Source organism: Rattus norvegicus, chromosome 17 (assembly GCF_021556685.1).
Source record: "Rattus norvegicus strain SHRSP/BbbUtx chromosome 17, alternate assembly SHRSP_T2T, whole genome shotgun sequence".
Lineage (NCBI taxonomy): Eukaryota > Metazoa > Chordata > Mammalia > Rodentia > Muridae > Rattus > Rattus norvegicus.
In genome coordinates, this window is record NC_141550.1 from 50,441,193 (window position 1) to 50,468,275 (window position 27,083).

The window sequence follows — 27,083 nt, forward strand, 5'->3', positions numbered from 1 at the left end:
ACTATGTCTAACTTGAGTTTGATCTTTGAAATGCACATAGTAACAGGATAAAACCAAATCCTGCTGGTTGTCCTCTGACCAACTTTCCTACACATGAGCCTCAGCACTACTGTGCATGCACACAAGCACATACAAGAAATGAATGTTTTAAAATTAATTATATTTAAAAACCAGTTTATTTAAATTGGATATTTTATTTATTTACACTTCAAATGTTATCCCATTTTCTGGGTTCCCCTCTGCAAACCCCCTATCCCACCCCCTCTTACCCTGCTTCTATGAGGGTGTCACCCACCCACTCCTGCTTCCCTACTCTAGTATTTACAAGCCTTTATAAGACCAAGGGCTTCTCCTCCCATTGATGCCACATAAGGCCCCTTCAGCTCCTTCCTTTCTTCCCCTAACTTCTCCACTGGGGTCCCTGTGATCAGTCCAGTGGTTGGTTTAGAGCATTTGCACTGTATTGGTCAGGCTCTGGCAAAGCCTCTCAGGAGACAGCTGTCAGCAGGCACTTCTTGGCATCTGCAATACTCTCAAAATTTTTTCTGAAAATGTTCTCATTTCCAACCCCCATGATTTGCTAGCTATTAAGCACCCTGATTTATTGGGGAGAGAAAGCAACTAAGATCTAGATTACAGAAAGAACACTGGACAATTTCCTGATAATACCAAACCAAATGTCTTCTGTGTTGTGATGGAGTAAACCTAGACAACCTTTCCTCCTTTTCTTTTAAAGCCACATTCTCTTGAGAAGAAGTATTTCTAGCAATGAAATAAGTCACACAAAGATTAAGCCAATATTTTGAAAATAAGTATTTAATCACATTCTTTATTCAAATTAACAATATTATACTTTATAAACCCTAATGCTTCTATACCCTGCAACTAAGAAATAAAAGTACATCTCTGCTCAAAAAATGACATTATTAAAAATTTAAGAAAGCCGTAAGAATTTTGAACTTGAAAAATCAGATAAGATGTGTTATTTAACCCATTTCATTGGATTACAAACTAGCCCAGGGATGCTTTTATTTTATCTTTATATGCTTAAATAAATTTACTGCACTTCTCCCTGTCCCTCAAATTGAAGGTTTTGGCAATCCTGCAAGAGCTGTCTGTGTGATTGTTTTAATGCTCCCAATGATCATTAAGTTTTAAAAAAATTCCCAATGCTTTATTTTGTTTATTGACCTGTGCTTCTCCTCCAATAATTTTATTAATTCTTTGAGCATTCTGTACAATGTATTCTGAAAACATCCATCACCTAACTCTTTTCCAATTTTCATTATCACCCTTTTCTCCCATACCTTTCCACCTGACTTGGAAATGACTTTTCTCCTCTCCCCTCCTCTACCTCCACCTCCTCCTCCTCCTACTCTTTCTCCTCGTCCTCCTCCTCTTCTTTCTCCTCTTTCTCCTCCTCTTCCTCATCTTCCTCCTCCTCTTCTCCTTTCTCAACTGTGTTACTACTTAGTATTGGGGAGTGTGGCCAGCTCTGGTGTGTACTCAACCTATCAGGAGTCACATCATTAAAGAAAATTGACTCTTCTCACCCAAAAACTCCAAAATACCAGATCCTCAGCTGCTGATGGGTATTTATGCCTCCTCCCATGCCCCATGCTAAGATTTTGTCTGACTAGAGCTTATACAGGTCTTGTACATGCTGTTACAATTATTGTGAGTTCACGTGGCATCTGTCATATTGATGAAAGGCACCATTTCTTTGATGCTGTTGACTCCCCTCTCATCTTACAATATCTCTGTCTCTTCTACAGAGACCTTTGCACCTAGATGATACAAATATCCAATTTAGGGCTGAGCATTCTACTCACTCTATACATTGACCAGTTGAGGCTCTTTGAGTCAACTGCCATCTACTGCAAGGAAAAGCTTTTCTGAGAAAGGTTGAGAGATGCTCTGGTCATCTATGGGTATAGCAATAAGAGTCATTTTAATACAATGGTCATTTAGCATAATCATAGTATTGAGTTTTTCCCTACAGTTATCTAGCCACAGGTACTTGGCTCCTTCAATAGTATCAAGTTCTATTTCATGGGTTGGAACTTGAGTCCTATCAGAAATGATGGTACTACTCCCAGATATTCACGTCACAATAAAACATTACCATTTATTGACAAGGAGGCATCTCAAATTAAGTGATCCACATTATTTTTTAAAATGTAATTGTTGGAATCAGAAGCTGTTTATGGTCTCCAAATCCAGAGATGATGTCACCTGTAGGCAACAAAGACCCGCTTGCATCTGTTGTCATGGCAACCATCACATTCCCAATATGCACTTCACCTGCGTGCCTCACCTGTGCACATGATTATTTCACAGCCCAAATAAAAGGCAGAGAGACCCCAACCCTTCACCCCTTCTTCTTTGCCCCTTCTTTCCTCCTGCTTTTCTTCCTCACTTCCCCCAAATAAACCTCTTCTTTTGGAGCTGTGTTGGTCTGGTGTGATCTATCCAGTTACAAGCCACCTTCTACAACAGTAATGTTTTTGCATGTTTAATAAACTACAATGTATAAACATAATTGTATATACTTTGGGGAACAAAGGCAAAATTCCAGTAGCTTGCTTTATTGAAGTAGTCTGGGCTTGGAATGGCACCCTCGCATCCCAGCACCTTGGGGGTACAGCAGGACTCCCTGTTACCAACTGCTCCCTATTCTCTGCTAGCACCCATGTTACCTACCTCATACAGGCAGGCTCCCAAATCAATTGTCCTTGTGGCTTTCCTGGCAGCAGAGTCTTCCTCTCTCCCCATTCTCTTTTCACACATCCTCTGGTTCCTAGCCAGAGTAGATTTTAAACTGCAGAAATCATCACATTGCCATAATGTTATGTAAGTCTTCACCGGTTTCATTTCTATTAGAGTTTATTCCTGCTCCCTCAAAGGACCTCCTACCTGCTTACAGATGAGGACCCTAATGATCTGGTCCCACCCTGGACCTCCTCCCCACACCTTGCTGCAGCAACCTGAGCAACATACAGATTTCCTGACATGGCAGGGCCTCTCATTGAAGAGACTCAACATTCCTGTTCTCTTCAGGACATTCATGTTCTCTTCAGGGAAATGTGATGTGACTCCTCCCTACCTGCCAGGAGACACTGAAACACCCAATGGCTTCTTTAAAAAGCCTTTGCAAAGCCTCCATTTCCTCAGTATCTATTGCCAACACCTATGCCAGGCTTCACCACACCACATTTAATTTGCATGTTTTGATACTCAATCAGAAATAAGGCAACTGAGACCAAGGGAGACCAAAAAGAAGGAGAAAATGAGTGAGTTGGATTTTGATGATGTTTTGGGTGTGGGCCATTTTTCTTAAGCTGTCCCATCCACATTTCTTTTATCCTGAGAGAAAGAAACTACTACATTTCAAATCATTTTTATTTGGCTTTCATGTTACAGGCAGAATAGTGGTATTGTGAAACATACAATAATCTCAAATATTTTATATCTTATTTTATATGTGTTAAGGGGAAGGGTATACTGAGCAACAAACTGATTTTTTTAAATTTTGGGTTTGCTGTGCTAGGAATGCATTTTCTTCTACACATGAACTAGTCAGCTTAAGTAGAAAATGTTGATCTCCCAAGTAAAATAACCCATTTCAGTGGCTGAACATACTAAACACGTCTTTCAAACAAAAGCCAACACAACCATTGATAGGAGGGCAGAGGCTCCCTCTGCCTTCTGCTTCCCAAGGGAATGAAAAAGGAGAGAATGTAGAGGGATCATGACAATATGAACAGATGGAGAAAGTAAACATCATTTCTATTTGAACATTCTTCTGTGGTCAGATGTCGTGTAGTCTGCAAAATTAGAATTGTTTCGACCCCAGTGTGACCAAGAAGGATTGGACATGTGGTGAAGAGACAGTTTAGTGGTCAAGAGCACAGCCATTCTTCCAGAGGACCTGGGTTTGATTTTCAGCACCCACACGGTTGCTAAGAATCATCTGTAGCTCCAGTTCCGTGGGATTCTGGCTTCTGAGGGCAGTTCTGCTTTTGGTGCATAGATATACATGCAGGCAAAACTCCTGTACACACGGGGTTAAAAAAACGTAACTAAAGAGGAAGCACATGACAATAGGAAATAAGAATAAGAAAAACAGGAAGTCACAGCTGTGGAAGTTGAGTCCGAGGGGAGGCAAGATACAGTGCCCCTCAACTGCATCTCCTCCCAGGTAGAAGTTGACATGTGAGTGAGGACATATCTGGCCCCACGTGAGTTAAAACAGTAAATCTTTCAAACAAAAATTCTGCTACTTGGGCTATTTTCTTGTCAGTTTGGGGTCTCAGTTCCCACAATTGGAAGATGGGAAGTTCTTTGCATTTGTAAGAACTCAATAGCAAAAATGGCATACATTCAGAATAACCTTTCCCATTATAAAGTGCATTATTTAAGTTAGCAACTCATGTCTTCAAGGGTTGTGGAAAACCTCTTAAGAAACCTAGATTGCATGGGCATAAGAGACAATTGGATGTAGGTGCTTTTCAAGGACACCCAATAAGGGTCACCACTAGCCACTTTGATTGATGGTAAGTTTTTAGAAATTGTGATCATAAAAGTGAACATGTGTTTGGCGATTCCTGCTTAAAGAATATGTGGATGTGGTGCACAGGAGAATGGTGAGCTAAGAGCAGTTGAGTGGGATAGAAGAAAGCATTTCTAAATAAACCAGTATATAAAATAATATACACATGGAATGTGTAATATATTGCATATTTTGAAGAAAGTATACAAAAAGTCTCTGCTGCAAAGAGGCTAACCTGGGGTACATACTGAGGCTCTCCAAGCAAGCAAGCAAGCACTGGAGCCATGGGTCTCAGCATCACTGGGTAAGTGAACCGCTAAGGCCTTTCATCCTCCAACCAGTCCCATGCATTACAGAGATCTGCAACAGGGTAGGTAGTCAATGCAAAGTCCAGGTGCAGGAACCCAGAGCTCTTTGTGTCTTTGCTGTCCCAGGTTGCAGGCGATCCTCATGTACTTCAGGCATGAAACTTCAGAGCCCTGGAGGTAGCATGTGGTCAAATATTTTGTGAAATTTCCTACTGGGCAGCTTCTGTTGTGGCCACAGCAGTGCATACTGCCACCTGATGGACATCCTGAAAAGTTGCAATTAAGTATTTCTTAAGTGTGATTTTCAACTAGAATAGACAATAAACAAAATGTTTTTATAAACATGAAAATGTGAAAAATTCATATATGGACTTCAGGAAGAATACACTAAGGCGAAAGGATTGAGATTTTGTTGAATGTGTTAAATAGCATTAGCAAACAGAAAATTTTCAAAGCTCTTACTGTTTTAGTGTTTTAGGAACTAGGGATCCATGAACCTCCAGGAAACTTTTATTAGAAAATTCCCTTTCAGTTGGCACGATAATTGGTAACCTGATTTTTTTATCACACCAAGATTCAGCCTAGGTTTGATGCTTATGTAGACAGTGCTCTGTTGAGCTCGTGCTCCCTGGCATACTCTCCATGTTTGAAGGCATGCTCTGTCACCAGGTTTTTTTCTCAGGAGGAAACAACCTAAGAAAACAGGAAAGAAGTAAGCACACATGGCCACTCCTTAACAAACTCCTTGATCTAGTCCTTTACGATATGCATCTCACAACCACAGGGCTACGAGAGTCACTGGCACCCATGGAAGGTAAGGCCAGAAGGAGAAGGGAGAAGTGGGGCAACACAAAGTAGAATGGGGAGAATCCTTCCACTTCAAACCTGTGCCCTTTCCCTAAAGACAGAAAAAACCCTTTTGAAGAAAATTAAGTTACATCAATTAGTTGTTGTCGTTGTTGTTGCTGTTGTTATTGTTGTTGTTGTTTTTAAAGGCATTCACTGTGATGTTTCTGGAAAGGTCATGGTTGGGGGTGGAGGGTTAAAGTGAGATGGCATTTTGGTATAGAAAAAAAACAGATAAAGTTTCTCTTCATGAAGTTAAAATGCCTCTGGAAAAAAATTTATGGACAATCAAAACTGGTTGAAGACAATATGAAGATGCCCATTTCATAGGTAAGCCTTCCACTGCGAAGACAGGAAGCTCTTCCTCCATGTATACCCCACATTTTAAATCTCTAACCGCCTTCCAGCACGAACACCCTTCAGTATCACCTTCTCTTTCTGCATCATTTATGTTGCTTTTGATTTGTCTCTTTTAGAGTGATATGTTTGATCACACCTGTACTAGTATCATTTTCTGTGTCAGTGTTCACCTGCTGCCGGTCTCAAAACAGCTTCCTTGACCCATTACTGAGTAAGCGCTGCAGCTCCAGAAGAAAAATATACTCCTCTAAACACAGGCAGTTACATTTTACTCTAACCACCTTTTGACTTGCTTGGCACGTGGGATGTGGGGAGAAAGTATTGAGAGACTATGTGAGTAAATAGATAACACAATTTTCTAAGGAAATAGGCAATGCTTGGGTAAGGTATGAATTGAGTATACAAAAGTCGTTATCCACAGAACCCTCTTTCTTCTTCCTTCTTATTTAAAAGTTACCTTGGTAACTCTGGCTCATTACCTGTAGATACTGTTAGCGGTACATAGCATCGCACACACATTGGCGTAGTACTTAGAGATGTGGGATTATCATGTTTGAGTCACTCTTCTCCTGTTGCTGATAATATTGGAACAAGCAATGTTGGAATACTTACTCCTTTGACAGTACACACTTTCCGGACTGGGTCCTGGTCCAAAGGAAGCCTCAATGATTGGTAGGGAAACTGCAGACTTGAGTTAAAGGCTACATAATAACTGAGTACTGGACCGATGGATCTTGGTCTCCGTGATGATTGCATTGTGCCTTGAAAATTCTTAATCTTGGAACTGAAGAAAGGGTGTGTGTGGGAATCCGAATATCATTTTGGCAGAACTTTTGTAACTCTAAACATTTAAATAGTTAAAATGGCAGTGCTATGGGTCCAGTGCCTAGGTGGGAACGGAGGAAGGAGACCATGAGGATGAGACCATCAGAGAACAATAGCGAAGGTGGAGAGTCAGCTCAGCAGGAAGGCCTGTTTTTGCTTCAATTTGAGGGATTTGTACGCATATTGTAAGGCTTGGCTGATCCCCTAGGATTCAAAGCCTAGGAGAGAGACTTCCAGGTGAGCTCTTGAGAAGCCTCTCTGGGAACAGGAAATGCCGAGGTGCACTTGTTTATGTTGTTGATGGGGGCGGAGTAGCGACCCTGAAGCTCAGTAGGAGGCAGTGGAGGGAGGGATCTTGAGGAAGTGGAAACTCTCTTACCCGAGCTAAGCAACAGTAGGGGAGGATTTATAGGCTCCAACTGCTCTTGCTTGGGCTTGGTGTCCAGTTCTACCTGCTGCGAGCAGGATTCTCGAGCCTCCACTACAGGGAAGGAAGGGCCAGCCCGGCCTCGAGGGCTGAACGTTGGTGTCTTTGCCTTTCCTTTTCCAGGGGGTGATGCCAGGCATCCCTCATCCCCTCCTTTAACTGGACCTGCTGGGGAAGAAGGCACAGCAGGAACCCTGCCACCTTTAGCCTGAGCCTGACCCAGAACTGGTCCAGGTATTGAACTTCAGGACTTCATATTATCAAGGGCCGTAGACCCCAGCAAGGGAGCCCATTTGAATTGTCTTTAAAGATCTAGCAGAGAGTGCCCATTTCGCTATGATGTACATTAACTTTGTTGGGATGCAGTCTTAGGAGTTATTCCTGCTTTTACCTTAATGTCTTCTACTATGCATCCTTGATGTTAACACCCATGGAATATTTGTGGTGTGCTCCAGAGAACAGCAGTGATTTTGTTCTAAAAACTCATTAATATTAGAAGTGAGCATATCTAAAAGGCATGTTTACGACCAATTAAAGGTATAGGAAACAACCACACTATTAGCGCGCGCGCGCACACACACACACACACACAGAGAGAGAGAGAGAGAGAGAGAGAGAGAGAGAGAGAGAGAGAGAGAGGCAATATGACTTAAGACTGTAACATTCTGGCATTGCGTGCAGTAGTCTGCCTGTGACTTTGACTCCTCTCTAGAGAGTAGTTTGAGCAGGCCAGTATTTTCTAAAGGGAATTAGGCAGTAGTTTAAGGTGTGGTTTGTGTATACAAAGAGAACATTGCTTAATTTCCCCCATGTTTTGTATTTCTTTTCCTGTTCCATGGAGAAGCAGACAAATGGCAAGCAAAAAACGTGAAGTCCAGCTACAGGTGGGTCTGTCCTGCCAGCAGGTCTTCTTCTGGTGCAATGACACTTGCTATATCTCACCATATTTTGCTTTTTGCAGTCAGTCGTCAATAGTCAGAACTTGTGGGATGAGATGTTGCTGAACAAAGGCTTAACAGGTATTGGGGCTTTCTGCTGTCAGTGTTCAGGGTTTGTTTTCAAGCATCTGGGGACACCTTGCAGAATTCAACCCCCTGTCTCAAAGCTGCCTTCCTGCCTTCCTCCCTGGGATCCCTCACCTGGGATGGGAATGTGCCAGCCTCCAGATTCTTTGACTCTGCTTTTGATAAATGTCACCATTTTCCAGTGATTGATGTATACCAAGCCTGGTGTGGACCCTGCAAAGCCGTGCAAGCTTTATTCAGAAAACTAAAAAATGAACTGAATGAAGATGAGCTTCTTCATTTTGTCGTTGTAAGCTTTTCGTTTTTGTTCAATGTGTTTTCTGTGTTTAAAGATCCCCTGTACTTTAAATATTTTCTTAGCTTAAGGAACCTACCAGTCTTCACTCTAAACAACATTGGCTTGGCAGTTTTGCTATATACTTAGTTCTACTATGTTTGAGAAGTTGTATGATTTTCATCTAATTCCCATGATGCTGAGATAACTCATCATGACTGAAAACCTCAGAAAAATGTAACGATGGACATATGTCTGTTGATATTGCCCCATAGCATGGCCAAAATATGTCCCTGAGTTAACATTATGGGAGACTGTTTCCTGTGTGTCATGGAGTAGAGTCAGGGCACCCATCTGTGCACAGACATTTCAGACCCCTGGGCACCCATCTGTGCACAGACATTTCAGACCCCTGGGCACCCATCTGTGTACGAATAATTCAAAGGAAGTAATTTTCTTTCAGCTGTTAGCTATCAAAAGTGACAAGAGATTAAACATCACAGCCAAATTCACTTGACTCAATTGTGCTGATTATTCAATCTGTATCCAGGTATAATTAATAGTTCAATCTATATCCAGTTAACAGTAAGTTAGAATCGTACTGGCCAGTGTGCCTTTATGCACAAACAGAATACTTGAGATCTAGACCAACTGTAGGAAGGCATTTTCACTTTTAATTAACTTAAATTTAGAAACTGAAGGCTGCTGACTAGTTCAGCGGGCAAAGGCGCTTGCTGGCAGGTGTGGTGATAAAAGTTGGATCCTTGGGATGCAAATGATGGAAGCAGAAAAAGATTTTCTCCTTTTCTTTATGGGTCTGTCTGTCTCTCCCTTCTCAATCTCTTATACCAAGAGGGAAAAATGAATTTACACAAATACATTTTTAAAATTATAATACTGGTGTTGCTAAATTAAATTATTGTGAAATTTAGGATTTGAGACAATTTGGCTATGTGAATCTACTTTTAATTATAGTTCAATTATTGACTAAAATTATTTATTTAGTATCAATCATGAAAATATGCTTTGAATATTAAAATTCTATAAAATAATAAATTTTAAGATTTACTTTACATTGATACACATTGAACAAATAGAGAATACATTTCTACTAGATAGATGCAAACTTGAGCCAACTAGCTGTAAACTGCAGAAACAGATAACTGCTGTGTGCACTTTTACTTTAGGTCTCTAAACTACATAGTGTATGAGGCAGACAGAAAACCTCCACACATGGGATTTTTTAGGTGTGGGCCTTTCCTGTCTTTTAAGTGACTCTTGCACATTTGTTTCCTAACCTCACCTATCAACTAACCCTCCCATTCTGCAGAATCATTTGTTCTTCATTTCTTTATATTTTTTAAATTGTGTTCTTGTGTTAGTTTGAATATATATGTATCTCTGTGTATGTCTCTCTCTGTGTCTATGTCTACCCCCCCTCTCTCTCCCCCCCCGTGTGTGTGTGTTCGTGTGTGTGTGTGTATTTGTGTGTATGTGCATACATATTGACTGCAAGTGTCTCAAAAGGACAGAGGTGTTGGAAACCTTGGATCTGAAGTTACATGTAATTGGAAAATCATTGCTTTCCTAACAAAGCAAGTGAGACAGCCCACCCCTACCTGTAGTACGGTATTGAAAGAGGCATTCTGTCCTGGGTGATGGACAGTGGCATGTGAGGAGGGAGCAACAGACATTCTTTGGATCAAAGACACATGGGCTGGAACAGAGGGGTGATGGCAAGACCAGGCAGTGAGTAAGGTAGAAACAGAGGTGAGTTTGACTTTTTATGAAGGACAACACTGAAAGGAACAGTTGGCTCCAAATAGCACAGGGCTTGAGTCCTTAAGGCATGTTGTTTGATTCTTCATACAACTACCACAAATCCAGAAATGTTGCAGACCCCACAAAAGTGGTGCATGCTTCTATACCATTTAAACATAGCAAGCAGAATAGTGTGGATATCGCTTTCTCACTGATATATAAAATATTTACAATATTCTTCAGGCGGAAGCTGACAGCATTGTGACTCTGCAGCCATTTAGAGATAAATGTGAGCCTGTGTTCCTCTTCAGTCTTGTGAGTACAGCATTCATCATCTTATTATCTGATCCACGTGAAGGGACTAGCAGCACTGAAAACTACCACGGGGCCATTTGCTGGTGGTAGTATTTGCACAGTGTTTGCCTTATCTCTATTTGTCTAATAATAAGTTTAATAATTCACCTCCTGGGAGCTTGTTAAGACAACTACACATGGAACTGATTAGAAAAAAGATAAATAAGAGTGCATTTACCAGCATGAGGGGTCAACCTCACAGGAACTTCAGGAGAGAAGTGGCTCTAAGTGTTCATGGATTTGTGCAAAGGTGTCTGTCTGTCATTCTTTCCATGCATTTTGCTTCCATCTACACGTTCACAAATGTTCAGAAATAGTGTAGAAAGTTTATTCCCGGAGCTGGGACCTTTGATTGCTACCTCGGCTGGAGGAGCCATTTGTTTTTCTTCTTTACACTTGCCTGTGCTTTGCCTACATTTCGTAATAGGTGCACAACTGTAATAAGTCAGGAAACAGCATAATAAAACTTAGTTTTTAAAACCAGTCTAAAGTTAGGTACTCAGCCATGTGTTAGCCACGTGAAACTTCAATGGAAGCAATATACCACTCGGTCACCCTTCTGCTTCAGGCTACTACCTTTCCGTAGTAGAAATAATTATTAATAGCATCTCTTGTGTATAAGCTCTCGATCCTTTTAGTACACTTGCAACTATTTAAAAAAATGAATTGAGTTAATTGAGTAAAGAAATTATCATGTCCTTGCAGGATGTTTAATATATACAGTTTGATATATAGAGTTTTCACCTTTTGAAGAAATATGGTCTGTTTTGAGAGTAACAGTTTGATGTCACCTAGTGCACAGGTAATTTAAGGAAACAGTATAAGGAACGACACAAAAGAGAAGTGACTAGTTCGGAACCTGCCTGCAACTTGAAAGTGGTGGGTTTAGGGTTGTTGTTGTTGTTGTTGTTCTTTTGTTTTTATGGTTTTGTTTTTCAGATTTTGTCAGATTCCTGAGTAAAATAGCGCTCTCTCTCTCTCTCTCTCTCTCTCTCTCTCTCTCTCTCTCTCTCTCGCTTCTTATCATTCATAGTTTAGTTGCTTTCTTTTCCTTCATTACTTAGAATCCGTTACATTTGATTACTTGTCCTTTTCTCCCACTTATCTTCAAGTGAATCCTGCTCAAAACCTCATAGTTCTGCATGTGGTGTAAAGTCTGATTTTCAAGCCCAAGTTCTCCTGTTCCCATTGGGAATTCAGATACCCTACTCTGCCCCAGCTTGTGAATTCTTTATTCTCCTTTCCATTGCAGATCTTTCCTTCCAACATACCTCCATCTACCAAGCCCCATGTTCATGCCTCAGACATTTCCCTGAACAAACCACATTGATGACCACCTATGGAAGAATACTATTTCCTAACTCAAAGCTGCCCTTCAGCGGATATCCCACTTACTTGAACCCTTACATACCCTCCTTTTTTATTAGTCAGCTTCTCTAGTTGACAAAAACTTCATTCTAGCAAGTGTCAGTGGGAGCAGCTCTTCTCAAGAGGATTATCAGGCTGGTATAGAACTGAGAATGCTTAGACCTACAACTGAATTGTAGACAGAATCTTCTCTTGCTCCCAAAGTTTCCGATTCCCCCTATGGTCTAGATTTCTCTGTTAAGAATACACATTCTGGGTTCAGACCCAGTTTCCCAGAGTGTTTCCTCACTAACCCTGTCTGTTTGAGGTCCTTCACCCTTGCATTCAGTTACCCTTCTGCATAGTATATTTTCTTTTATATATTTCTCCTTCTTGTATCTTCCATATCTTAAGTAAAAAACATTTACTGATATAGAGTAATACTTCAGCTGATTAGACACAGTCTTGTAGAGATTCTGCATGTTCTAAACCTCTCTGAACTGTTGACTCTTAACTGTAGTTGTTATGCCATGTGTCTTTGTGGGTCTTTGGGTTTTTTATTTGTTATTTAATAGGGTTAGACACAGACTTCTCATTTCATGCCACCAGGCCTGGTTCATGTCCATGCAGTTATGTTTTGTACATACAAGGTGAAAGACAGATAAAAAGGATGTGGCATCCACTTTAGTTTTCATTGTCAGGCTGAGACAACATAGTCATCTAACAGGAGAGTCTTAATTGAGGAATTACCTAAATCAGATTGGACTGTGGACATATTTGTGGAAGATCATTCAAGCAAATTAAAGGTCCTCTTGGAAATCCCTCACATTTAAAGCAACGATGAATGAGGCAGGCACTCCTGATTGGTGGTAACAGGTGACCACTCCTGTAGGGTGGTAATGTCATGTAGGTGATGGGGTGTAGTCAACCTGGGGTGTAACGAGATGGAGACACACCCATGACCTATATAGAGGATAAAATGAGGAACTCTAATTGCTGATACTAGCGCTCAGGTTTCCCACCAGCACTATTTTCAAATGGCTGATTACAGTAGCTGAAAAAAACTGGTGGGAGTTGGAAGCAAGGAGAGGCAACTTAGTTCGAAGTAAATGATGATTATTGACTTACTATGAAAATGAAACTTTGTTTATATTTCCTCTTATAGAATGGTAAAATTATTGCAAAGATTCAGGGTGCAAATGCACCACTTATCAATAGAAAAGTCATTGCATTGATAGATGAAGAGAAGAAAATTGCAGCAGGTGAAATGGCTCGTCCTCAGGTAATATTCTTGGTGAATGGCTATTACAATATGTTAAATCTTTTATGTTTTCCTAAGGTATTTTCCCTAGCTATATGTGTTCAGCCATTTTGTGTCACTGTGGTAAAATACCCAAACTAGTTGGCTGTTAAGGAAGAGCGTGTTTTGACTAGTAGTGGCATTCCATTGTCATTCATTTCTGTTGCTTTAGGATTGTAGCAGGATAGCACACCATGGCAAGCAGTTCATAGTAGACTGAGTTGCTTAACTTCTGGGGGCCAAGAAGTGAAAAAGAAAGAGGAGAGCAAGAGATCCTTCAAAGACGTGTCCCAAATGAACTATGTTGTTCCAATTAGGCTTTACTTTAAAATTTTTGCCAATCTCCCTGTAGCATCACGGATGGGGACTTCAGCCTATGACAGAAGTTATAGCACTCTATATAACTAGCAAGGTGCTGGCATGCATGGTGTCAATGTAAAATAAAGGGGTCTTTGTGTTCTACTAGAAACAAAACTCCTAGGCACTGTTCCACTATTACACTAAAGTAATTGTTTTATTTTCATTTCTCTTTCACAGTATGTTGAAATTCCACTAGTAGACTCATTGGACGAAGAATATGGGGAAGTGCACTATGAAAGTAATGGTAAGTAACAGTGTAACGGAGTCCAGCTACTGTTTCTGCACATGTTCCCTCACTACACTACCATAGCAACAAAGACCTGCTTTATCTAGTTAGTCAGCATAGAGCGGTCCCAACTCACAATGGCTTATACATTGCAAGACATGGGACCTTTTTGGTTTCTCTTGCCTCGTTTTCTGGTTAAAGACCCTTACCCAGGAAAATGTACTCTTACCTCCTGCAACTGATCTGGGCAGTCAATTTCTAGTTCACTTTTCACCTCCTAGCTTTGTTAAAATAATTTCTCCTTTGAATTCAATAGTTTGAACTCAATTGAAAATTCCATGCCTTTACCGGGTTTTCTATGTGTTTGTGTGTATATTGATTCAACTGTGTGCATGTATTCATGTGCTTGTATTATATTCATGAGCACATACACACTCTTGAGTGTATATGTTTATTTCCTGAGGGGCAGTCAAGTTACTTACACCCTGTGGTCTGATGTGACGGTGTTAATTGTCAGTTTGACAGAATCTAGAATCACCCAGGGCAGAAGTGTCTGTGGATGTCTGTGCAGGGTTCCCTTGATCAGGTTATCTGAGGTGGGAGGATCACTTGGAGGTAATGCCTGTTGAACCCTGAAGTACATAAAAGGGGACCAATAGCTGAGCAGCAGTGTTGATTCCCCACACCCTGCTTCTCAATTGTAGCATGGTAAGACAACATGCCACCTTGATTTCCCCACCATGGGAGCTGGTTTTCTTGATATGAGAGCCAAGATAAACCCTTTTTGCTGAAAGTTGCTCCTGTCAGGTATTTTATCACAGTAACAGGAGAGGTAATTGAAACACCCTATACAAGAAGTCTGTGGTGAGAGAGCAGTTCTTATCCAGTAGCTCTGTTGGTTTGTCATCTGTATTTGTACAGTGCATATCTGAAGCTTCAGTCATTGTTAATACTGAGTAGTAGGAACCACGGGTATAATTCTAATGTGTGAGAATTATTTCAAAATTATATGCCTATATATTTATATTTTATCTCCTTAAAAACCCAGACATTATCAATTCCTATTTCTATGGCCACACCTCTCATTATCCTGTGTCTGAACCAAAACAACAACAACAATAATAATAATATAATTTTTGGATTTTCTCTTAGTGGAAGTTTACAATATGGCAGTTATCAACCCTGATGCTGTACTCATGAGAAAAAATTTGGAAATTAAGGAAAAAGTAAGTAATACTTACCGAAAGTGGTTTAGTTACAAAATAGTAAGATAAGAGATAAACTCTCTAAAGGAGTTTAATTATTCTGACTTACAAATATTCTATCTATTCATGTGTCCTCCTTGAATTAATTGCTTTACCACCACCATCCCACAGAATTTACCAGTATTTTAGATGCTGTGTGGAATTGTTATAAATGTTCTTTTTGTTTAGCAATTAGTGATACAATATTGTCATAAACACACAGTAACTTGCTTTTGTTGTGTACATGGCACTTTTCAATACATGGTAGTTTAAAAACTCATTCAGTTCTTTCTTTGAGACCCAAAACACACACATGTGCACGCACATGTGCACGCGCGTGCGCGCGCGCACACACACACAATTTATAATATGCATTATATAGAGATAACTATAAGATATAATTTGTGACTACTTTCTTTTTTTTCATTTTTATTAAATTGGGTATTTCTTATTTACATTTCAAATGTTATTCCCTTTCCCAGTTTCCATGCCAACAGGTGACTACTTTCTATTTTCAGTATTTCTATTTGATATCTTAAAGTGTATATTGTACTGATATTATTTCTACTATTTTGTTGTGTTTTATTTCTATGTATTTTCTTTTTGTAATAACACAATAATGCATTGCAGAGCTTTTGTGGATCCCACCAGCAGATCAATAAGACAAGGAGACTTCTATATAGTTTGACATTTTAGGCCTTTCACTGGGGCAGACTCTCAGCTAGCTTATCTAGATTTATTTTAGCTTTTCTACCATGTGGCTGGCCCTTTACTTCTCTGAGCTATTCTAGTCTCCATTCCCTTCTGTATCTTCTTCAAATCTCTTGTGTCTTCTTACTTTCCCCCATGTCATTCTCTCTGCCCAGAAGTTCTGCCCCCCTATTTCCTGCTCAAGCTCTTTCCTGTCTGCTCCTTATTACAACCATTCAGGAATGAAATAATCTCTGATACATCTCTAGACTGCCTTAAGAAGACGAGGAAGGACAAACATTTACAAAGCAGAAAACCCAGTGATGGGCCATAGAAACAAGATCAAAATCCTACCAGCACTTAGCTCTTTGCCAGTACAGAATTAACAATTAAAAATATAGAGACAAACCTTCATAAAAAGTGAAGAAAGATTACTCCAACATCTCCCCCCTTTAGATCAAGAAATATCTTTATCTCTAAAAATCAATAAACTATATACAATAAGAACAATTATGAGAAATATCAGGCAAGAATTATATGTATAATGTAAATGAATTATATGTCTATATATACCTTAAGCAAGAGTTGAATCAAATAAACAGTATGTTATAGTAAATATAACCTTAAATTTCTATAAATATATAAAAATCCATACCAATGCAAAAATTTGAGTCTTGTTGCTTTATAGTCTAAAAGTAATTGCAATAACCCACCCTTCTTTTTCCTATCAAGGGGATACCATGATCAGACCACTTATCCCCCTTTTTTTGTCCTTTCATCTTCCTAGATAGATATGAAGAAGGATAAAGGGAAGAAAAACAAGAAGAGAAAGATATCCCTGAATCTAACCTCCTTAATTTTGTCCCTGACCAAGACCAAAAACAACTTGTAACCAAATCCCCTAAATATCAAATATACATAGCCCATTTTATGACCAAAACCCACCAACCACACCACTCAAGAATGGATGCATCATGCTTCTCAAATTGTTTCTTGCTGTCTTGGGTGGGAAGGCATCTTTTGGGGAATCCTAAGAGAATTGGGACACTGGCCAAGTCCTGGAAGAGTTGGCTGTTTCACTCACTGTCTAGGCTCTGTGGGATCATCTGGGACTATGAAACGTAGGGCTTAGCAGTCCTAGCTGAAGCAGTCTATGAGGCTGGAACACCTGGGGCAAGCCATTTTGAAGCTGTCCTGGATACAATTTTTAAGGCAAAAGCAACTGTGGCAGTCTGTAAGGCTGATCACCTGGGCTACTTGTTTTGTCTTCATTGGTTCCTGGTCCTTTTCTTCTGTGAAAGCACAAAGGTTTACATGTAATATTGTAAGGATGTTTTGTATTAACACATTTATGGAATGTGTGGTGTGCACAGATCAGCTAATGATGATTCCCTGCTCTATGTATGAGAGGGTGAAAAGCATCTGTCAATCTCTATAAGTCTCCTAGGACTGCAAAAGCAAGCTGTAATATAAATCTCTATTCACACCATATGGAAGAATGGCATACAATAACATATCATGAGGACCTGGTAACCAAAATGATTTGTTGGCTGTTCCTGAAGCATTAATGTCTCAGCCGGTCTCTGAGATGTTCCCATGTAAGGGGATTAGCACTTGTGTCACACGGTTCTGTTGTTCTTCTGGGTCTCTTCTTTCATTTCATCATCCAAGATTTTAAGGATTTCTTCCATGGTCAAATCTAATCTTAATTAATTTTGAAGAAATCCATATCTTTTTGCTTCCTGTCAAAACAAAACATATCATCTTCCCCAACACATTTCTTAACTTCCATTCTGAGGTAAACACATCCTTAAAGTCTAAAGAATGATTTAATTCAGCAATGAATTTTCTGTAAACATAACATATCCCAGATAATTAATTTTTCCTTTGTATTTTTCAAGAAAAATTTGTAATAGCCAGTAGGGCAGAATTTTCTGTACTTTGTCAAAAGATATCATCCATATAATGATAAATTATAGATTGAGAAAACTGTTTAAAAATATTTCTAACAGCTGTCATACAAAATATTGACATAAGATGGGACTGTTTAACATTCCTGAAGACTGTAGTTGGATCTTCATGGTTAAAACATGGCACAGTGAAAGCAAATCTTTATTTCTCAAGGGGTATTGAGAAAAAGCAATCATTTAAATCAATCACTATAATAGGTCATAGATAAAGAATTTTAGGGGATCCCAGGTTGTAAGAAACCCATAGGCAAAATCCTTTATTGGTTGCTCTCAGATCTGTCAGCATCCTCATTTCCAGATTTCTTTTCAATGACAAATAAAGGAGAACTCCAAAGGCTGGTAGACTCTTCTATATATTGAGTCTCCAGCTTCTCTTCGATCAGCTATTCTAGAGCCTGTAACATTTAAGGAATATACCTGAACAAGCTTGTTAGATAACCATTTTAATGGTAGAGGAGTTGGTATCAGCAGTGGCTCTCATTAAATATTTGGAAAGCCAACTTCTGTTGTGGACAGCCTGGATGGTCTGTATCTACTTTTGATAACATTATTAAAGACCATCATCAAGACCATCTCCTATTTTATGGCTTGTCCCTGAATTTGGAAAAATGCTATTCTGTGTTTCTCACTGTTGCAATAGATCTCGCCTTCATGACTATATCTACTACATGCAGCCTTAACCTTCCTCTCTGACCTTCTGGTCTTATACATTTAATCCACTTTAGACCTTTGTTTTTCCTAAGCCAATGTCTCAAACAATGGGAGCTGTGTAAATACTTTTGAAAGTTGGATTCCAAGAATCTTGTAGAATTATTGTTATACCTGTTTGGTATCCACTAGGCCTTCAGTCTAAGTTCCATCTAATTGTAATTTCATCTTTGGTCTTTGATAATGTATAGTAGCTTGCCAAAATACTGTTTTCTAGACTCTTCAGAATCTCTTATTCTATCTATTGGAGCTCCTCTATCTCTGTTAAATGCTGCTTGTTTTGTCAGGCATTAGTTTTTCTAGTTGCTCTCTAGCACAGTCTTTCCTTGGCCAACATGGGATGAATGGTTCATGTTGTTTTTTGTCAGGGCCTGAGCAAAGCCCCTTAGGAAGTTTTCCAACAGTAAAGAGCTGCCTTGTATACCTCTGCATGGTCTGCATTCATAGAAGGAAGTCCACTCTTTGACATCTTTTACATTTCCCAGGAAGCTTTCCCCTGGATTGCATTAGAGAAAATTGTGTCTTTAAGTACTGTTTGTCCACAGACATCCTGATCTTCCACAGCCAAAATATTGGGCATTCTGAGCTCTCATGCCTTTTACTTGGGCAATAATAGCTGAATTGTAAGTATTAGATCCAATATCTGCAGTAGTTTTAATCCATTCATAAATAGGTAAAAATCTGGCCTTTTAGAGTCAAATACCTTTTTGCACTCAGCATTAGAATTCTCAAAAGCTAAAGACTCCAATAAAGGTTCTATAGCATTTGGATATGATATTGCTCTATTTACAGATGAATTTAATCTTTTTTAAAAGTCAGTAAAAGATACATCTGAACTTTGGATATCTTTGTAAGTGATATATATATATTGTTTTTCCCATTATTCAACCTTATCCCAAGCACTTAAAGCTACTATAGGACATTGATCCAAGTGACATCATTAAACATAATCTGCACTCTTAATTCAGCATATTGACCTTCATGTAGCACTTGATCCTTGACAATATTGATGCCTCTACTGCAATTACAGTTTTCCAGAGCTGAAGCCTCTTCTTTCCATAGTGTTAGCCATTGTAGTCGAGGGTCAGCCTTTAGATTGCTGGCATTAAATCTTTCCAATCTTTTGGAATTATATGTGTTTGCCTGACCTAGATATTAAGAATTTGCTTCACATAAGGAAATGTATGACATAGGCCATCATTTCTTCTTTAAATCTTTTTAGATCTAGCACTATTATAGACTTTCACCCAAATTCTTCATAACCTTGTGGATTTCCTCTCACCTGGAGCTATTCTATTATTATAGTTGGAAAAAAATCATTGTATGTTTTCTAATGGGCCTAGACGGCTGTCCTACAATCTTTCCCCAAGGTGGAGGTATGGGCTTTAGATTGGATTGACATAGATTGAGAAAACCTTACTTAAAGATTCTATAATTTTTGTTCTATTGCCTTTAATTTAGCATTCCATCTTTTAGTCCTCTCCTTTTCTGAGTCTGCTTTATTTTGATCTTAGAGAAGATATAGAAAACTATAACTATTCCTCAACAAATTATAATTATTTCCAGGCTGATAGTCAAAACTATATGAGGTCCAAATGCCTTCTGCCTTCGTGTTTTCCATATTTTAACACAAAAAATATTTTCTTCTTTAATTTCTGTAACTCTCCTCTCTTCAGAGACTTCACCTTATTTAAATTTAAATATATTTGATGACTATTTATAGTCAGTTTCTTTCCTTTCTTCAGTGTCCATACACATAATATTTATTTCCATATCTAAGTGTCTCTAAACTCTGTCCTCTGCTAACTGCACGTTTGTGCATACATTACCAGTTCAGAAGTCTGCTAGCATTTGCCAGGGATGCTATGAGTTCCAGGAAGGTACTCCTTGCTTCTGACATCTAGATCCTGCTTCAGGTCCCCACTGGCCACCTTTGGCTCTACAAGATAGTAGCAAGCACTTCTGTAGGCAGCATACTGCAACCAACCCCCTGAGACAGAGACTGTGGTGTCTGAAGGACCGTAGCTCCAGCCCCGGACTGCAGCTAGCTGGCTGCCAGCGGTGGACAAAGCTGCTTCGAAGTCCACTCAGGGTGAAGTCTCTAGGAAACCATCCTCAACTGCTACTGTACCTGGGTCCTCTCATCTGTCTCCCATGTCTGGAACTTTTGGCCTAAGGCCTGAATCTAGTGCCTAAGCTTGGATTTCATGCCACACTTTGGTGTGCCAAATTACTGTGAGACTTTCATGGATCCCATCACGGTTCAATAAGACACAACGACTTTTATATAATTTAAAGTTTTAGAACTTTCACTGGGGCAAACTCACAGCTAGTCTATCTAAACTTACCTTAATTTTTCTGTCATGTGGTTAGCTCTTTACCTCTCTGCTCCACTCTAGTCTCCCTTCCCTTCCGTGTCTGCTTCAAGTCTTTCACATCTGCTTGCTTCCTCTGCATCACTCTCTCTGCCCATAAGTCTCCCTTACTTTCTTCCCAGGCTACTCTGCCATCAGCATTTTATTACAGCTGATCAGCAGCAAGGCAACCTCTGATACATCTCTGAATTGCCTTAAGCAGAAGAGGAAGTATGAATATTTACAAAATAGAATACCCAGTGATTGGGCCATAGAAATAACATCAAAATCCTCCTGGCACAAAGCTCTCTGCCACTACAGAATCAACAATTAAAAATACAGAGACAAATTTTTCATACAATGTGAAAAAAGGTGGTCCCAACAATATTTGCCCTGATTTTTGGGCATGTTTGTCATTAGTGTATAGCAACACTACCGATTTTTATGTTTATTCTGCACAGTATGTCTTTGCTGAACTTTGTCAGATCTTAATTTTCTGGTAGAGTAGAGGAGGTTGTTTAAGGATAGGGTCATGTTATTTACATGACTCCCTTCCTATTGGTATTTCTTTCGTCTCTTTCTCATGTCCTCTTATTTGATGTGAGATTTCTAGTGTTAGATGTCTAGCACTACGTGGAGTAAAGATAACGGATACTCTTGTATTATTCCAGAGTTTAGAGGAGATGTTTGTACTCTTTCTATGGCTGCCATACTGTTATACTGTTGGCTGTAGGCTCATCAGCCACAGTCCTTATTATGCTTGGATGTGCTACTTCAATCTCTAGTTTCTTCAGAGCTTTTCTTCCTGAAAGATTTTCAACTTTTTCAAAACCTTTTCTGTTCTGATTGAAATGATCATGTCTAGTTTTTATTTTATTTATGTGTTGAAATACACTTATAGATTTGTGTCCATAAAATAAAACTCCAGTGAAATCAATTTGATCTTGATGTATGTTTCCATAAAGTATTTTTTAATTCTGTTTGAAAGACTTTGATTAAGCATTTTTTTGTTTATTTTCACTGGGGAAATTGATATGTGGGCTTGTTTCTATGCTGTGTCCTGCTTTTGTATCAGGGTGATGCAGACTTCAGAGAGTGATTTTACTAATAACTCCTTCCTTTTATATTTTAAGGGATAGTTTGAGGAACATTAGTATTTGCTCTTCTTTAAAGGTTTGGAAGAATTTAACAGTGAATTCATCTGGATGTGAACTTGTATTTTTGAGAGGTTTGTGTATTCTTGCTTCAACCATACTGACTTATAGATCCATCTAAGTTGTTTGTGTCTTCGTGATTAGAATTTTGCAGGTAATACATACTACCTTAGTTAGGATTTCCATTGCTATGAATAGACACCTGACCAAGGCAACTCTTATAAGTACAACATTTAATTGTGGCTGGCTTACAGGTTCAGAGGTTCACTCATTATCATTAAGGCAGGAAGCATGGGGCTGGAGGACCTAAGAGTTCTACATCTTGTTCCAAAGGTAAGCAGAAGACAGCAGATGGGAGGAGGTCTACAAAGCCCACCCCGACAGTGACACACTTCCTTCCAAAGGCCACATCTCTTAATAGTGCCACTCTCTGGGCCAAGCATATTCATACCACCACACATACATAAAAAATTATAATTTTTCCTGGATTTCCCCCTTTTGTGAAACATAAATTTTCAAAGTACTTACTAATCTTCCTCTGTATTAAATTTCCACATTATCATTTTTTATTTACTAATTTAGGTCTTCTTTCTCTTACTTATTTTAACAAGAGGTTTTCCCATCTTATTTTACCAAAGAACTGAATTTTTGATTGTCTCTGTGTAATATTGTTTTAGTCTTTAATTAAACAATATCTAACCTGATCATTATTATTTCTTACTAACACTGAGATTGTGCTTGAGGTACAACTGTGAGTTATTTTCTTGAAAATTCTCAAATACTTCTTTGTCTTCCTGTATCGGACCCTTGCCATGTATAAATTCATAGCTACAAAGTTTCCTCGTACAGCTGTCCTAGCTGTAGCTCAAGAAACTTGGCACATTTTGATTTCATCATCACTAGTTTCCAGAGACTTTCAAATTCCTTATTTGGTTCCTTCAATGACTCACTACACCCAAGGGTATAGTGTTCAATCTCAATGAATTTAGGTAGTTTTCATACTATGGGTTTTTATTATAATGGGACCAGAATCAGAAAAAATACAGAGAGCTGCTTTTTTATTGTTTTCTAAGTCTTGATTTATGACTTAGAATGTGTTCTATTTAGATACAGTTCCATGAACTGCTGAAAGTAATGTGTTTTGTATCTTCAAATGGAATACTCTATATCCGTTTGTTACATACATGTTTACTTTGAGATTACGTTGTTGAATTTCAGTTCAGATGAGGAATCTGAAATTGAAAGTGGGGTGCTAAAGTCACTTAAATCATGTTCAAACTGACTTTGAACTCCCTTAGTGTGTGCTCCATAATGTTTGTGGCTGAGCATTTGAAACATATATATTTATTGTTGGCATATATTCTTGTTAAATCATTCCCATATTAGATTTGTAATGTCTTTAAGAAATCTATTCTGACTAATTTTGATTTGACATATACCTTATCAGATATCTAGATTGCTCGGTGAAGCTGTTTAAAATTTCTGCTTACATGATAGATCATTTCTTATCATTTGATTTTCAATCTGTAAATGTCTTTACTGGTAAGGTGTGTTTCCTGGAGACAATGCATTATGGAATTTAGTGTTTCAACTTGAGTGAACCTTCAAAAATGGAAACATAGGAACAAATGAAGCTAAAATACTTTTGAGCATAGTTAAGAAGTATTCCTTATAGATACTTCAGAAATTGTACATATACTTTAATATATTCATATATATGAATATATATATGGCTTTTTGGAGTGGTACTTTTATTTTCTTCATTCTTTTATGTTAGCATTAAAAATGTTGAGGCACTCTACTCTAATAAAAATATTGTGAAATCTTTGAAGTTTTGAAAATATGGACATCTAGGGAGTATCAAAGGATACTTTTTATGCATTTCTGAGTCATTTCAAATCATGTGAATTTTCTTCTGGCCTTTACCTGAAGATATTAAAATCTAGGTAGTTTAGTAAGTTCATAAGAAAATAGCTCTAATTTGTTTTACATGTTTTCCTTTGTCATGTTTGCTTCTGATCTGACCTGAATCGAAGATAACCAAAGAAGGATTTATCATAGAAATACAGGAAAACATGCTTCTCCCCGAAGAGGTAGCGAGGGAATTCTACAATCATATGATAGATGAGGTAAGAAGGCATTTAAAAATCCACTGTGTACATATTTACACACACACACACACACACACACACACACACACACACACAAACACACACACACACACACAACTGATTGCTATAAATTCAGATTTCCATTATAGAGTAGAAAACTGATAATTCTAGCCAACTGAATAAATTTTGGTGTTTTGAAGATGTCCACAAATTGATGATGCCAAAGATGGCATCTCCGGGGACATCTCCAGTAGAAACAGTAACATCCAGGCAAGATTTCAATGGTTTGTTTTGTTGAAGACTCCTTTCTGGCATGTTGTCCGGAAGTGAATAGTCAGTTATCACCTATCAATTTCAGCCTTGGCTATATAGATAGGGGCTTTTGGAATTGTGCTTTTATTTCCCTCATCCTTTTATGTTAACATTTCAAAATTTGAGGCAGCCCACTCTAATAAAAATATTGTGAAATATTTGAAGTTTTAAAACTATGGCTATCTAGGGAGTATGTATGTACATCTTGTATGTAGGGATTCTGGAACCCACTCTTTATCTGAATCATTTCTCTAAGGCTGCACTCCAGCAAGTTTTCTTCCTGGAAGAACAGGGTATGTTTCAAAAAATTTTAAAGTGGGTGTGTGACTTGGAAATCAGAAGACTTATCTTTTTTTTTTACTTATTTATTTATTATATGTGAATACACTGTAGCTATCTTCAGACACACCAGAAGAGTGCATCAGGTCTCATTACAGATGGTTGTGAGCCACCGTGTGGGTGCTGGGATTTGAACTCAGGACCTCCGGAAGAGCAGTCAGTGCTCTTAACCGCTGAGCCATCTCTCCAGCCCCTCAGAAGACTTATCTTAAAAAAAAAACCCACTCAATATTGTGGGTCGTAAATACATGTGGCTATTTGAATTTAAATTCATTCAAACTAAATCACACTTAAAACTTGGAGTCTTATTTACACTATGAACATTTCAGGTGCTCAGTAGCCATATCCAGAAATATTGTTAGGGAGTGCAGAGTATGTTACCCATAAGGAATATTCTACTAGTCAGCCCTTTTAAACTGACCTAGTGCTCTAGTTCTCCTAACTTCCATATGTATATGTGTATGTGTGTGTGTATGTATATGTGTGTTTCTATCTGTGTGTGTATATGTGTGTATCTGTGTCTGTGTGTATGTATGTGTGTGACTGTCTGTCTGTGTATGTGTGTGTCTGTGTATTTATGTGTGTATGTGTGTATGTGTTTCTGTGTGTGTTTGTCTGTGTGTGTGCCTGTCTCTCTGTGTGTGTAGAATTTTGCCAGTTGTGTCACCAATATGTGTGTAATTTTATGAAACACCAACCTATGCACCTATGTTTCCAGAAATTGTTGTATTCACCAGATTTCTATCACTGTGTTCAAATATACCAACTGAAAAGAAGGAGGGCTTCATTTTGGTTCATGATCTGAGACATTTCATTCCATAGTGGCCTGGAGCCATAACTTGATGTCTGTGCTGAGACAGAATATCATATTCAGGAGATCATGGTGAACTAAAGCTGCTTACTTCCTGGAGCCATGAAAAAATGTGGTAGAAGGAGATGTCAGGGTCCTGATACTGTTTCAGGGTAATACCTAGTGATTGTACAGCCTTCCACTTAAGTGTTTCATTGCTTTTGGTAGCAATCACATGCTGGGGAGCAAGCATTTAATACATGGCCACTGAGAGAAATATTGGATCCAACTGTAACAATTACTGAATTAGAAACTTTGGGATTGCACATACACACACACAAAAATGCCCTCCCTGTCTCCATTTACCTCTGTCTGTCTGTCTCTGTCTCTCCTTTCTTTGTGTGTCGTGTGTGTTAATTTCTTGAGGATTTTGTACAATATATTTGATCATTTCCTTCCTTCCTCCCAACTGCTTACCCCTACTTCCCTACCCACCCAATTTTGTGTCCTCTTTAAAAAGACAAAGATGAAGACGAAGATGAGGAAGAGGAAGAGGAAGAAGAAGAAGAAGAAGAAGAAGAAGAAGAAGAAGAAGAAGAAGAAGAAGAAGAAGAAGAAGAAGAAGAAGAGGAAGAGGAAGAGAAAGAAAAAAATGAAAAAACAAAACAAAAGAAAAAAACAAAAGAGAAGAGGGGGAAAATTCCACCATGTTTAATTGTGACACAATGCATAAGACCTGCTCAGGCTGAAGCCAGACAAAGTTTGAGCATGAAGATAGGAGGAGGGTACACAGTACCACCTTTAGTTAAGGAGCTATTAGCAATGACAGCAGCTGGGAGAGTCAGATTTCTTTAAGTTTGGGGCCCCTGGACCACAATGTAGTGTAAGACCTCACATCCAAGAGTATATTGGCTGATGAAGACCCTTTACATGAACTGGCAACATCCTAGTGGTTGGAAAATAGTTGTGCTACACTGTATTTAAAATCACTTTCTGCTGGAAGTAAATGCCTACTGTGCAAAAATGTCCTTGCAAGGAGATACTTTATATGGACAGTTTGATGACCACAAAAGGAAAGATTTCACTGTGTTTTGCTTTGTCTAGTTGGTTGGTTTTTGTTTTTCACAGTGGGTGTTATTGTAATGCAATTGTATCAGGAGCCTGAGGGAGAGTTTCTCATTTTCTTTTGTAGCCTGACTTTGAAGAGTTTGTATATTCTATGACAAACCGCCTAAGCTGTGTGCTCATTATATCTCAAGGAGAAGACACAGAGGTTATTGAGGAGGAAGCTCTCCCTCAGTCTGATGAAGAAGAAGAAGAAGAAGAAGTAGTAGAAGAACCTGACCCTTTGGAAGAGCCTCACGTTAGGTTTGCACCTATGCTGGTAAAGAAGAAACGGGACAGGTAGCTAAGACCAGCCCTTTATCACATATAATGTGTCGCTAG

At 38.8% G+C, this 27,083-nt stretch overlaps 1 protein-coding gene and 1 long non-coding RNA gene across 9 annotated transcripts in view; one reads left to right on the forward strand and one right to left on the reverse strand.

Moving 5' to 3' along the window:
• Positions 1-2,100: 2,100 nt before the first annotated feature.
• On the reverse strand, positions 2,101-7,384 carry LOC148000163 (uncharacterized). The gene is made up of 3 exons (XR_015641285.1): positions 7,271-7,384; positions 2,704-2,821; positions 2,101-2,235 (listed from the first exon to the last, which is right to left on the reverse strand). It is a non-coding gene; the product is annotated as an uncharacterized LOC148000163 (long non-coding RNA).
• Positions 6,522-27,083, forward strand: part of Nme8 (NME/NM23 family member 8) — a 69,777-nt gene continuing 49,215 nt past the window's right edge. For 2 of the 8 annotated variants that reach the window (XR_015640924.1, XM_087591267.1), the window contains exons 1-4: positions 15,120-15,191; positions 22,340-22,418; positions 24,122-24,214; positions 26,830-27,041. Coding sequence is in view for 5 of the 8 variants with exons in the window: in XM_087591267.1 (XP_087447393.1) it covers positions 22,377-22,418; positions 24,122-24,214; positions 26,830-27,041 (347 nt within the window). In the remaining 3 variants the exon portion in view is untranslated. 8 annotated transcript variants of the gene reach the window in all.